Below are 13108 nucleotides of genomic sequence, written 5' to 3'. Positions count from 1 at the left end.
GTCTCTTGGGTGCCCAATGCGACTGAGGAGACGCCCTCTCCCCGTGACCCGGGTCGGAGGCTGGGCAACCCCCAGCTACCAGTCGCGCTGGGACTTCGCTCTCGGCACGTGGCGGCAGTGATTGTCCCCGAGCGGTATCCCTCCGCGCCCCCGCCTCAGTCTCCCTCTCCCTTCCCGGGACCCTCCGAGTCGGGGCGCCGCGGAAGGATCGCACGCACGCGCGCGCGCACGTCCCTCCGTGGCCGCAGAGAACTGGGGGCTCCTCGGGAAGAAACAACCACCGCCACCGCCGCTGCTGGCACTGCTACTCCTCAGCTTCTCGGAGCTGTTTAGTCAGCCCCGCGGCTGCGGGCAAGCAGCCGGGTCCGCGCGCTCCGCGGCTCGTCCCTTACCGCCGTCCCCGCGTCCTCCTACCGCAGCTCCTCGGGGAGGGGGGCGGTCGGTGCCTGCGCAGAGCCGCCTCCTCCCCGCCCCCGCCCCGCCTCCCCCCGCGCCGCCGCCCGCTACTGCCGCCGCCGCTGCGCCTGCTGCTCCTCGCCGTCCCCGCTGCAGTGCGAAGGGCTCGAAGATGGCCGGTTGGCAGAGCTACGTGGATAACCTGATGTGCGATGGCTGCTGCCAGGAGGCCGCCATTGTCGGCTACTGCGACGCCAAATACGTCTGGGCAGCCACGGCCGGGGGCGTCTTCCAGAGCATTACGGTGAGGACTGGGGGCGGTGCGGGTTACCGTCCCCGGACAGGAGCAGTGCCGGGCGGCCGTGGGGCGCTGCAGCACGGGCCCGGGGCACAGAGGGCCGCGCCGGCAGGTGTGCCAGGCGGCTGGCGCCGAGGATGCGGCTGGCAGGCTGGCGGGGAGGCCGAGGCCCGGGGACGCCCCCTCGCTCGGGGCTGCGCTGACAGGCGGGGGCGGCGGCCCGGCTCCCCGCGTTCCCAGAGCTGGTCCGAATGAAGCTGGGGGAGGGGGCACGCACCAGCTGGGGCGGGTGGGGAGCGCCTTTTTCCCCCTCTTGCGTCTCCCTCAGGTACCCTGGAAGCCCTGAGGTTTGCTTTGCACACCCTAGGGTGGAAGCGAGGGCCCGAGGGGCCGGGCCGGGCGGGGGGGGTCCTCCGGCGGCCAGGCTGCCCCTGGCTCCGCGGACAGACAGCGTGCCTCGCGCGCCGCGGGCTGTGGGAGGCGGCGGCTGCCCGGCCCCCGGGATCCTCGCAGCGACTTTGCGTAGGTTTGCGGTGTCCAGGCCTGTGGGGCTTCCGAGAAATGTGCGCCGACATCGTAGGTGGATTCGTGAATCTCGACTTCAGCTGTGGCTCTATAGGATTTTTTTTTTTTTAATTCTCCAAGATGGCGAACTGCCATTGATTTCTCTCCTCCTACTATGGAGACTCATCGATATACCGTTATCCCCAATTACGCAACATATCTCCAAAAAAGAGGATGCTTTTATGGGGTTTTCTGTAATCCGTTAACACCAAAGGGACACTTCACTTCTCCAAGTCCCTCCCTCTTTCGTGATGGTAGTAAGGAACTAATGCAGATTTATGTTTCACAGTACCTGATTTTGTGACTTGATTGTTTTAACTTGGTTACCACATGTGTGAGGAAAAACTGTCACTAAGCCTTCAGTGCTGCTTTATTGTTTTGTCTCTTTCTGCACGAGGCTCTAAAATTGTGATAACTGTGTCAGATATAGGACCATTCCCTTAATTTCTCAGCCTCACGCTCCCTATCAAACGCCAAAATTCATGCCCCCTGCTAGGGTGCTACTAATTACTACTAAACATGGTTTGAGATCTGACTGTGTAGAACTCAGTCCTTGATGGTAGTACTTTAAGGTCTCCCCTAACCACAGGGGACTACAATTCTTATGGAGAATTGGCATCTGGTGATCAACTTTTTTTTCTTTAGTCCTCTTGTTTTTTGTGTGAGTTCCCGCTGTCTGGCTGGGAAAATTGCAGAAGGGTGCTTGGAAATGGCTGGGGCCTGCTATGACTCTGCAGTTCTGATGGGGGCGACGCCTTCCCTTCTTATTCATGGAATGTTGGAATGCACGTTTTCTCCTTTCCGGTTCTGGTGACTACCTCAGTTTCTTTTCTTTCCAAAACCCCCCTCCATTTTCTCTGTTCTTTTACCATGGCCTACTGCAGTGCTACGGACAGAATCGTCTTTGCTTTTGCCGGAATGAAAACTGATTACTAAGGTGGGAGGGGAAGGGAAGTTGGAGAGAAAAAGGAGTAGTGGCTGGAAAAATAGGAGGGAAATATGAATTTGGAAAAGCACTGAGGTCTAGGGTTTGAAGTTCATACTGGGGGGAGATGTCAAGTCATTTGAAGCAGAGTAGACTTGAACAGAGACCTACTAAGCATGGAGACTTTCAGACAACTTTAAATTTGATGCAACATGACTGACTGTAATGTAACTGAACATAATACACAAGCTATTGCTTTAGATTTATAGGTGAATCTTTACCAATTATATAAGCACTTAAGGTCCCACCTGATTTGATAGTTTATAAATAACTCAAGTTTGTAGTTTATCTAGTGTCAACTACCAGCTATTTAGAGATTCTTTTCATAACTTGGTCTTTAGTTAGCAGACTACAGTGTGAACTGTGAAACCTAATTAACTGATATAAAACATGTAATCATGTAGGAGTAAGTAATTCTTTAGAAAAGACTAAAATTTGATTTTACACTAGTGAAATGTGGATGTCTTGCACTGATAGTAAAAACTTGGCACATAATCTTTCCTGTTATATTGAGGACTGAAGGAATTAACTATAACTTGATCTTTTTTTCTTTTTTGGGGGGCAGCCAGTAGAAATAGATATGATTGTAGGAAAAGACCGGGAAGGTTTCTTTACCAACGGTTTGACTCTTGGAGCAAAGAAGTGCTCAGTGATCAGAGATAGTCTATACGTCGATGGTGACTGCACAATGGACATCCGGACAAAGAGTCAAGGTGGAGAGCCAACATACAACGTTGCAGTGGGCAGAGCTGGTAGAGGTAAGCAGGGCACTCTTTTGGCTGAAAGTTGCATGCCACATTACAACTTATTAAGCAGTTTCTTTAACATTTTGAATAAAAGCATTAGTCCATAATGGCTATTAAGGTGGTTTTTGTGAACTGCCCAGCACTGAAGGGAGATACTATTTTAAGTTTAGTTACTGTACAGCAGCTACATATATTACAGCCTAGCCTCCGAGATCCTGGCTTTATTCTAAAATAGAATATTCATATCTACTTTCCAGTTTTGGCTTTAGTTAAATAGAAAATCTAAATCTGTCTCTTAAATTGCTTGACATGTCCAATGGTAATCTTATAGTGTATCCAAACTCTAATTGTTTGGTTATTTTAGTCCCTTTATGTCTTTGACCTTTGGATCTCTTCCTTTTCTTTCTTGCTTACGTTTTCATCTTTCATTGCTCTGCATAAAAATGGAAAAATTAACATTGACTCATTTTTTTTCTGTTAGGAACATTGCTGGGGAAGAAAGACATAATTAGAATAAGGGTTTTGGAGTAAGTTGTCCCTTTATTAAAATATCTTCAAAGACTAAGTGATTTATGTATGAAAAGTAGGAAATTGTATTTCATTTATACAATTGATCCAGAAGTTGTGGTGTTTCCCATCTGTTGTCAACATTGCAGAAAGTCTTACTGCACTGAATATGTCTCTCTGCTTTTTCAAAACTTGAAAATTGAGGTTTACTATGACATCTAATTAATTTATAAGTATATTGAAATGTGTTAACCTGTATAAATATTTTGTGAATAGAGGGTTTGTGTAGTCTTTTACAGCAGACTTGGCTCGTATAAATAAGACCGAATCTACCATGTGAAGGAACTTGAAGCTCCTCTGAGCTGTAATTTACCGTAATGGTCCTACTAATAACTCCCTGTGATTGTCCTAATGGTTACTGTTATTCTTGTGTGAATTGATAAGTACGAGCATTTCTTTATAGAAAAATTAGGTGATGGAAATAATAGACAAATTTCTTTAAATATTAGCTGAGCTCAGATAAATGTTAAAAAGCATCAACCATAGGACTTAAAAACAGTATTTCCATACCATATAGCACTGCTGACATCTAGTGGCAGTGAATATAAAATCTGCCACATATTTTGGGGCTAGATCTTTGAACTGCATCTTAGGAGAACCTGTTGTTGGTAGTAAATCTATTTCAGGATTTTACACTCAATTAAAAACAAAGCTAAAACATTAAGGATATCAGTAATAATAACCCTTAAGTACTTTTAATTTGGCCTTTCCTGAATAGCACTGAAAATGCAATTTGAAAATTTGGTCTTGGTTTTCCTCTGGAAGTAATAGACACATCTAGCCTCTCTGGTAAGACTTAATAGTTTGTACTTAATCAAGACTGTTAAAATGGGAGAATTTTTTAACGTAATCACCTAAGTTTTTTAAGTTAATATTTTTGGGGCCAGTCTAATAAGTATTTGTTACACTAACCAGAAGTTTTTGCCCTGGAATGGAAGATAAATGGTTGCACTTTCTCCCCTCCCCACGCCCAGCTAATGTAAAGATATTTTTATAGAGCACATAGCTGCATTGATTTGACTTCCCAGATGCAGTTAATAGTTACAGTTTTTTGCATATAACTAGTTTGAAAATTCTCCTTTTTGGAGACCTAGTTGACTTCAGTGCTTGACAGTTCATGGAAAACTAACTTAATGTTAACTTATTAATCGGGGTTCTGTCTGCTAAAACTTATGTGACTTTCTTGATTAACACTTCTTTTGAAACACTTTTCTTCTTTCTCTTTCAGTCTTGGTCTTTGTAATGGGAAAAGAAGGGGTCCATGGAGGCGGATTGAATAAGAAGGCATACTCAATGGCAAAATACTTGAGAGACTCTGGGTTCTAGCTGCTAGGCAGACTGTTAAGTATTAGGGGAAAATTGCTCTTAAACTTTCCTAGCTGTAAGCTTGAGTCTTAATTCTGGAAATTTTATTAGCAATGCAGGGTGATGGGGTATGAACCTGTGTCTCTTTGTATCCCTCTGTTGGTGGGGAAAGGTATCTTTCTTTTTGCCCTCCCCCCATTAAATAATTCTGTTCACTTTTGTTTTGTTTCCTTGTGTACTCCAGCATTGGTTATAGTCATGGGAAAGGAAGGTGTCCACGGAGGCACACTTAACAAGAAAGCATATGAACTCGCTTTATACCTGAGGCGGTCTGATGTGTAAGCAGCCTCTCCCCATCTACCTAGCAACTGTCTTCATCACCACCCCAATTATAGTCACAGTGCTACCAGACTATATGGTAGCTAATTTTTCTTTACCTATTTTCTAATGTCATGATTCCTATTTGCCCAATGGATCATTTGTATGTTAACCACTGTATGTAATCAGCCCTTATCTGGCAACATAATTGCAGCACAATAATGATTTGCATGATACCTTGAAATTTGGGGGGAGGGGGCATGCCAAGTTGGGCATCACTTTGTTTTAGCAATTAATGGGATATTGATTACTAAAATAAGTTAATATAAGCAAGGTGCCGGTGTACAATCTCTAATTTGATCAATGTCTTTTTAGCACTTTGAGCATTTACTTAGCTCATTTAGTCTTCCTTTTGTAGCGCATGGTTGGGAGGAAAAAGTGCATGCATCTTTCCTTCACTCCTCTCTCTTTCACCCCCTCCCTTTACACATAAGGTATTTCATTTGCTTCCACTTTATTTTATGCAGTGCCTGGTTTATTTAACCAAATAATAATCCCTTTTTTTGATGAACTATTGAGAGCTGCAGTAGTTTGCTTTTAGTATTGTTGTTGCACGTGAGTAGACAAACCTTTTTTCATAGTGTCTACGGGACATAATGAAGAGTGCAACTGCAAAATGAGTAAAAGGCACTTCCTCCCATGACCTCACAGTAACTATACTGATTGAATCCCCAGGGACATTCCATCATTGCAATAGATTAGGTTTTTGTTCCTATCTTTTTCTTTGCACACCAACTCTACTCTGTAGTAAAATTGTAAAAGGCTGCCATTATGGACATTAGGTATCCCAACATAACCATCTGGAGTGTGTCCAGTTTGTTCTTCATAGGACCAATTTTTATTTGCAGCTTAAGTTTTTATATGAAGTTGCATTATTGTGGACTTGGCTGTCTTGTGATGAATTTTTTTCATATGTATTCTGTGCCATACTGTTGTTAAAATGAACTGTTACTATTGTGAGATGGATTTTAACTGACCTATTAAAGGTTTCTTTTGAATGGCACTACTTTAGGGACATTCTAGTATTTGCTTCTATTGTTTGGGCCTTGTGGATAATGTACAGATTTAAAAAAAAAAATCTCGTTGCTGATTTGTCCTTTTCTTTCCCTGCACTTTGTTACATCTGGGATACAGTCTAACTCATCTGATTTAATATGCATTTAAAAAAATGCCATAACTATTAAACACCTTGTTTACAGACAGATGAAATAAATTTATTCCAACCAAATACTCTAGACTCCTGTTGTTTATATAAATTGTTGGCTTACTATTACAGTTGCTTTTGACACAATGGGAATATACAGAATAAGCCAAACTCTGCTGCAGGTATAAAATCTTTTTTAAAAAATTCAGCTGATGGCCCACTCCAATTCCTGCAGTATTTATTATAAACAAAATGAGTGCCTGGGAATTTCTCTTTAATGGGTTTTCATTTACTAAAATGGCGTTTAGTCATCTCAGGCTCATCTACAGGCTTACGAGAGGAAAATTAATGTATCCACTAGAAAGTAAATACAGTCATGCCTCAGTACTTGTCGGTTTCAGAACTCATGAAACCGTGTTCTTGTCTCATTTTGACAAGGAAAAAATGTTTTGGGATTCGTTGCACTTGCTATAATTTGTATGAGTCATGGTGCCACCCTGCAAGAAAATGCTTTATCATTCAGTACTTGTGGATTTTGGCACTCATCATGCATTCCAGAATGAATGAACAAGTACCAAGGTACCACTATACTACTTTTCTTTTGTTGCTGGTCTCTAGATGTGAAATCTAGTGAGCATTAGGGGGCCCAGTACCAAGGGTTTTTGCATTGTGGATTCTTCTGGATTGAACTGTCACATGACTTCTTTAGGTTTGGAGGCTATGTTGGCAGGCTGAAGTCAGCCACTTGGGACTCTTAACTAAGAGAAGACATTCCTTAGGCAGCATATAAGATGATTGGGACGTTCATGCAGTTTCTGGCTTTGGAGTGACATGTTAACTATAGCTATGTAAGTCAAATTAATCCCAGGGGTGAGAAGGTCACTGAGATACATTGAAGTTTAATAAATATGTTAGTTTAATACTACTTAGATAAATCATTACCGTGAACTATCAAGCAGAAGCTCCGAGCAGGGATGCTCAAAAGTTCGTGAATCTAAGTGAAAACTGAGGATCTGGTTAAAATGCAGATTCTGGGCTCTGAAATTCTACCCTGGAGGTGGAGATCCCAAAAGCCCAGAAAGATCCTTTGGAAACAATTGACAGGTCAGTCTGAATCACTTTAAAGCATCCCGTGTGCTACTCTTTGGGAAAACTGTGGATTACGGAGTGAGAATCTCTTTGCCTTACTTAAATTACTATGCATAAGTTTTTTCTTTGACAATGTTGTCAGACAGTAGTTCTGAATTTGTACGTACAGGAATGTAACAAGTTTGGAAGATAGGGATTTGGGGCTACTTTGGTAGTTGGGTGGGCATACCTTAGAAACTGTAAAATATGAATGAAAACCTCAACTTCCTGACTCATTAAAATCCCTGTTAAGGAACAGAAAGTTGGTAAAATGAAAATTTGGTGATTGGGTTGTGATGATTTGAGATTTTATGGTAATACACATTCATACTTTAGTTGTAAAGAATTGTTCGGATAACTAATTAGAAAGCAACCAGAACTGTGAAACTTGTAATGAATGAACCTGTAAGTAGGTGAGGGGGTATGTGTTAGGGTGTACATAGATGAGTAGAAAGTGGTAGTGGGCATCTATATCATTAAAATAGTAAACAATGAAACGTCATTGGTCCCTTACCCACAATTTCACTAGAAAAACACTTGTGATAATATATGCGTGTATGTTTGCTTTGCACTTATTTCTGGGAATTTAACGTAAGGAAATGGAGCTGTGCAAATTCATATACCAGAATATCTGTCACACAGCATTACTTACTGTAAACTTGGAAAACTGCAAAATTTAACTTTCAGGGTTATGGGTTGGATAAGGATTGTCCAGAGGATAAAACAGTCATTGAAGAATGACACAAGAAAATGCTCACCAATAGATGCTAAGTATGGGGATATAAAACATGTTACATACTGGTATTTTTGCCATGTATAACGCATACTTTTTTGCCCAAATTTTTGAGCAAAAAATAAAGATGCACATTATACACAGGTATGATGATTACATACCTTGGGTATGATAATGGGCAACATAATCTCGTGTATAATGTGTACAAAAACATGGGTATTACACATGGGAATGCATTATACATGACTATACAGTATAATGCATTCATGTATTTTACATAAATATATATGAAGGTAAAATATCAAGATAAATTTATCTTGGGTAAGTTTCCAAATGACCTTTTATAATCAAAAATTTTTAATTATGAAGGTATTGAATAGAAATTGGATTTTAATTTTATTTAATGTCCTAGTTATACCATGAAGATATTATAAAAGATTACAAGTGAATATCAGAACTAGCAGTGCTATTTACAACACTGTATAAATTTTACAACTAAAAGGAACAGTTTGGAGTTTTTTGAAGTAAATTTTACCTCAGAAAAACTTATAACTTAAAGGAACCAGGTCCTTTGATTTGAGCAGTGGATTAAGAACTGAGGGAAAACAGTATCATATATATTACAGTGACTTTTCCCAGTTTTAAAAACTTTGTTTTAGATAGGATATTTTTATTTAAACACTGAAAGCTATCACATTATCATGTGTTTATGTGCCAGGCACTGAGTTCAATGTTTTGTCCTCACATCTTACCTTACGTTAAATGAATTATACAAATGACCAAGTTCTAAAGCTCTGCTATCATAGTAAACTGTTCTGTTTCTCATGCCTGTGTTTTATTTTTAAAAAGTGGAAATGAGGTAATATCAGATAGTAGATACTGAACTTTTTCTTTAAGATTTTATGTATTTTTTGAGGGAGGGGAAGAAAGGGAGAGAAACACTGATGTGTGAGAGACATGGATCGGTTGCCTCTCACGCTCCCAACTGGGCACCTAGCCCACAACCTAGGCATGTGCCCTGACTGGGAATCAAACCAGCAACCTTTTGGTTTGCAGAACAGTGCTCAGTCCACTAAGCCACACCAGCCAGAGCTGAACTTTTCTTTTCATAAGCAGAAGTAACTTTTTTTGGTGGTTTGTAAGATTTTTTCTAAAAAGCTATTCAGAAAATGAAATTCCCTCTATTGTGTTACATTTCTTTTAAAATGTATTGCTTTTTTCTAGTTATAACAAAGGCTCATCTCCTTAGTTTACTATTTTCTAATGTGCTTTTGTTCACTAATTTGCCATGTCAGTGCAGATATATGGTTTATCCTTTCAAGGCTCTGTAGCAGTGTGCTGTAAGGAAGTACTGTAATTACAACAGGGTACCAAAATGTACACTATTGTTGGGATGATTTTCAGCTGCAGTTTTAACTTTTGGGCAAATTACCTAATTGCTTGTGAGCAGTTACCTTGTATAAAATTCTGAGGTGATGTGTGTCTATCTGATCTAAATTACCTTAATTGTTAACGTCTTTATAGCACTGCATAGAAAAATAAGGCTAATGTGGGTAATATTATAAGTACAACAAATAAAGTTCTTAAAGTATAAAATGTGTTTATTAACATTCAAACTCCCTTCATACAAGGCCATATAAAAATTCTTAGCATTTTGATTATACATAAGTCTATATATTTTCTACAGTTACAATGATGTATAATATAATTTAGCTTTTCATAATACATTGTTTAAATAGATCATTAGTTCTTTTAAATATAAGCGATTATTTTCAAATCCAGTATGTGAACAATTTCCTCTGTACATAGTTTAGCAGGGCTAATTAGCATTATATGCTCTTTATTAAGAGGTATATGATCTGTGTGTTAACAGTTAAGTTTGGTATTTTTGAAAAGCAGTTCCTTTTTGCTTTGATCACAACACAAAACCTTTAAGGATACTGAAATTCAGTAACTTCAGTCCAGTGACATATTACTTTATCTGATGAATCAATTTCATACATAATACTATAGTATTAGAAACCTTAAAACTTGAAATCTGCACCAATACAGACTGTTCCTTTCAGGGTAAGACTACTTGGGAACAGAAAGGAGAAAGATGGCTTTGAGTTTGTGCTGCCGATAGGAGGAAAGATGCTGAATTACCTTTGTTGTCCCTCCCTAATGATGGCAATTTGGGGTAACATCAAAACAAACATTCCAACTCAACAACTCTAGGCAACTTTATGGAGATGGGAGTTGGCTTAGCTCATGCTAGGTGGCCACAGCACTGACCTTGTGTGTAAAACACAAAATGTGCATACTGTGATCTAGGTCTTAATTGCAAGCTATACTGAGAAAAAGAAATTTTTTTGTTTTGGCTATATTTCATTCCAAAATAAGAATTGACTTGATGCTTGAGTTACAGCACCAGTCTGTTAATACTTATTAGTAAAATGAAGTATACTCCAGATAAAGATTAGATTTTTTTAAAAATGGTTTCAGTAAGATTAAAGTGTAGAATACTAAAAAATAAGTTATTTCTACAGAAACCTGTGAAGGGAGCAAAAAAAAAAAATCAAATTATAGACCTAAATAAACATTTTAAAGAGAAATAACCCAGTCACCCTCTGATTGGGTCAAACAGTATTTGCTATGTTGTAATCCCGTTCACCATTAGACTGCAGCTGAACCACAACACTATGTTCGTTAATCTCATTTTCTGCATCACTACTGTCAGTATCTTCATTGTCATCTTCCTCATAGTCTGAAGATTCTGTCAGGTTTTGATGTGAGTGAGATTCTGACAAAGCCCCAAATGACTGGGTGCTAACAGAGGCCAAAGGTCGAAGTAGAGGGGTATGTTCTGACACTTCGTTTTCTTCTTGACTACTGTCTGTGTCAGAATCTGAATCACCTTGAGAAGAAACAACTTTTTGCTTGCAGACTGGACAAGTTTTTTTGGTTTTAGTTAGCCAAGGATCTACACACTTGCAATGATAAGCTGTTGAAGCAAAATATACATCTTTAGGTAGTATTCTGGTTGAAAACATAAAATTTTTTTTACCATGTTTATGATTGTTACAAAAGAAGAAAACTGTAAAGTTTTATAAATATACCTCCATCCTATAGTGACTGAGATCACTAATTAGTTCAGGACCTGACTTATGGTGTGCTAATAACCATTTTCTGTCTCCCTTTCTAATATTGAACATAAATATAAATTTACTATGTCAATTCAAAGCAGTATGTGATTATTCATACCATGGGAACAGGGAAGGATTCTGAGCTTATCTCCATCTTCATATTCATCCAAACAAATGGCACATACATCATATTCATCTCCTATGAGAGGAAATAGTAAATAAAACTTATTAAAACATTTAGAGAGGTGTTCAAACTATTCAAGCTAGATCTCCCTTGGTCACTTATTTTAAATGCCTTTTGTATTATCTATATTTAAGTGATACCTTTTGTTTTCTTTCAGATCAGGGACCTACTTCAACTCATGGAAACTGAAGTTTTAAATAATTAAACGTTGACCTAAAACTAAAAGATGACAAATTTGTTTACCTTGATTACCTTTGCAAAAGATTTTTATAAAAATAATGATTCCAGCAGAGTTTTATATAACTTCTGAAATATTTCATGCCACAGACACAAAATTTCACTATTTAGATTTCTTAAAGTGTCTTTTTTTAAGTAAAAATGGAAACATCAGAACATACTCAATTTTTAAATAATATAGTGGTGAATAAAAACACTTGGAATGAGACACACTGAGCTTCAAATCTCTTTTCCCACATTTGCCAGGTCTGTGGTGCCTAGAGAGTTACTTAGCCTTTGACATCCAGTTCTTTTGTCTGGGGAAAAATTCTACCTACCGTGTAGGGTTGTGAGGATGAAATGAGATAATGCAAGCAAAGGGCTAGGCATATAGATGTTCCCTTTTTAAGTTCTTACTGCTGAACTTACCACCTTTAAATCATAAAAATTTATTCATAGCTCCTTCTGGAATTCAAGTGTAGTTATATGTTTTTTAAGGAACTGGCAGTCGTACGTCACATGATACATAGTCTTGAGTCAGGAGTGGCTTTTTATGTTGTGGCAATGACCACTGTCACTACTTCCAACTTACTACAAAGAGCTCAATGAACAATTAAATTCAGTGGCCATCTCACACACATGGTAACAGCTTTGGCAGGCATATGAGAAATAAAGCCCATCTCTGGATAGCATCATGGGGACACCAGGAGGAGAAGACAGAAATAAGCAAAGGATCAAGAATCTATTTGAAGAAGCAAAACTTTCCTAACCTGGTGAAAGAGAAAGACACACAAGTCCAGGAGGCGCAGACAGTCCCAAACAACACAGACCCGAAGAGGCCCAACCAAGACACATCATAATTAAAAGAGCGAAGCTTAAAGACAAGGAGAGAATCTTAAAAGCCACAGAAGAAAAGCAGTTACCTACAAGGGAGGTCCCATAAGACTCAGCAGATTTCTCAACAGAAACATTTCTAGCCAGAAAGGACTGGCATTTCGTCAATGTGACGAAAAGTAAGGACCTACAGCCAAGGCTACTCTATCCAGCAAGGCTATCATTTAAAACTGAAGGAGAAATAAAGAGCTTCCCAGATCAAAAAAGAAAAAGAAAAAACTAAAGGAGTTTGTTACCACCAAATGTTAAAGGGCTTGCTTTAAGATGACAAAAAAAAAGGAAAAATTTTTAAAAATAAAATGGCAATAAAGACTATCAATAATCACTTCAAGTGTAAATGGCTCAAATGCTCCAATCAAAAGACAGAGGGTAGCTGAATGGCTAAGAAAACAAGACCCATATATATATACTACATCCAGGAGACCTTTCTCAGAACGAGATATGC

At 39.6% G+C, this 13108-nt stretch overlaps 2 protein-coding genes across 7 annotated transcripts in view; one reads left to right on the top strand and one right to left on the bottom strand.

Moving 5' to 3' along the window:
• Positions 1 to 488: 488 nt before the first annotated feature.
• Positions 489 to 11787, top strand: PFN2 (profilin 2). Of its 3 annotated transcripts, none has more exons than XM_054585201.1 (3): positions 489 to 700; positions 2809 to 3001; positions 11711 to 11787. In XM_054585201.1, exons 1-3 carry the CDS (start codon positions 569 to 571, stop codon positions 11740 to 11742), a joined length of 357 nt encoding a protein of 118 aa, XP_054441176.1. In that variant the 5' UTR covers positions 489 to 568; the 3' UTR covers positions 11743 to 11787. The 3 variants fall into 3 exon arrangements, with proteins under 3 accessions (XP_054441176.1, XP_054441175.1, XP_054441174.1); XM_054585200.1 differs by lacking the exon at positions 11711 to 11787 and adding an exon at positions 5106 to 6469; XM_054585199.1 differs by lacking the exon at positions 11711 to 11787 and adding an exon at positions 4785 to 6469.
• Positions 9825 to 13108, bottom strand: part of RNF13 (ring finger protein 13) — a 119494-nt gene continuing 116210 nt past the window's right edge. For all 4 annotated transcript variants that reach the window (XM_054585196.1, XM_054585195.1, XM_054585197.1 and 1 more), the window contains 2 exons: positions 11488 to 11568; positions 9825 to 11227 (listed from right to left, as the gene is read on the bottom strand). In XM_054585196.1, the coding sequence (XP_054441171.1) occupies positions 10863 to 11227; positions 11488 to 11568 (446 nt within the window). In that variant the 3' untranslated portion in view covers positions 9825 to 10862. The remainder of the gene's footprint in view (positions 11228 to 11487; positions 11569 to 13108) is intronic.

Source organism: Pteronotus mesoamericanus, unplaced genomic scaffold (genome assembly GCF_021234165.1).
Source record: "Pteronotus mesoamericanus isolate MK-2021 breed Mesoamerican mustached bat unplaced genomic scaffold, CSHL_Meso_final contig_82, whole genome shotgun sequence".
NCBI lineage: Eukaryota > Metazoa > Chordata > Mammalia > Chiroptera > Mormoopidae > Pteronotus > Pteronotus mesoamericanus.
The sequence above is the reverse complement of the archived record's forward strand: the minus strand, read 5'-3'. Positions and strand labels throughout refer to the sequence as shown.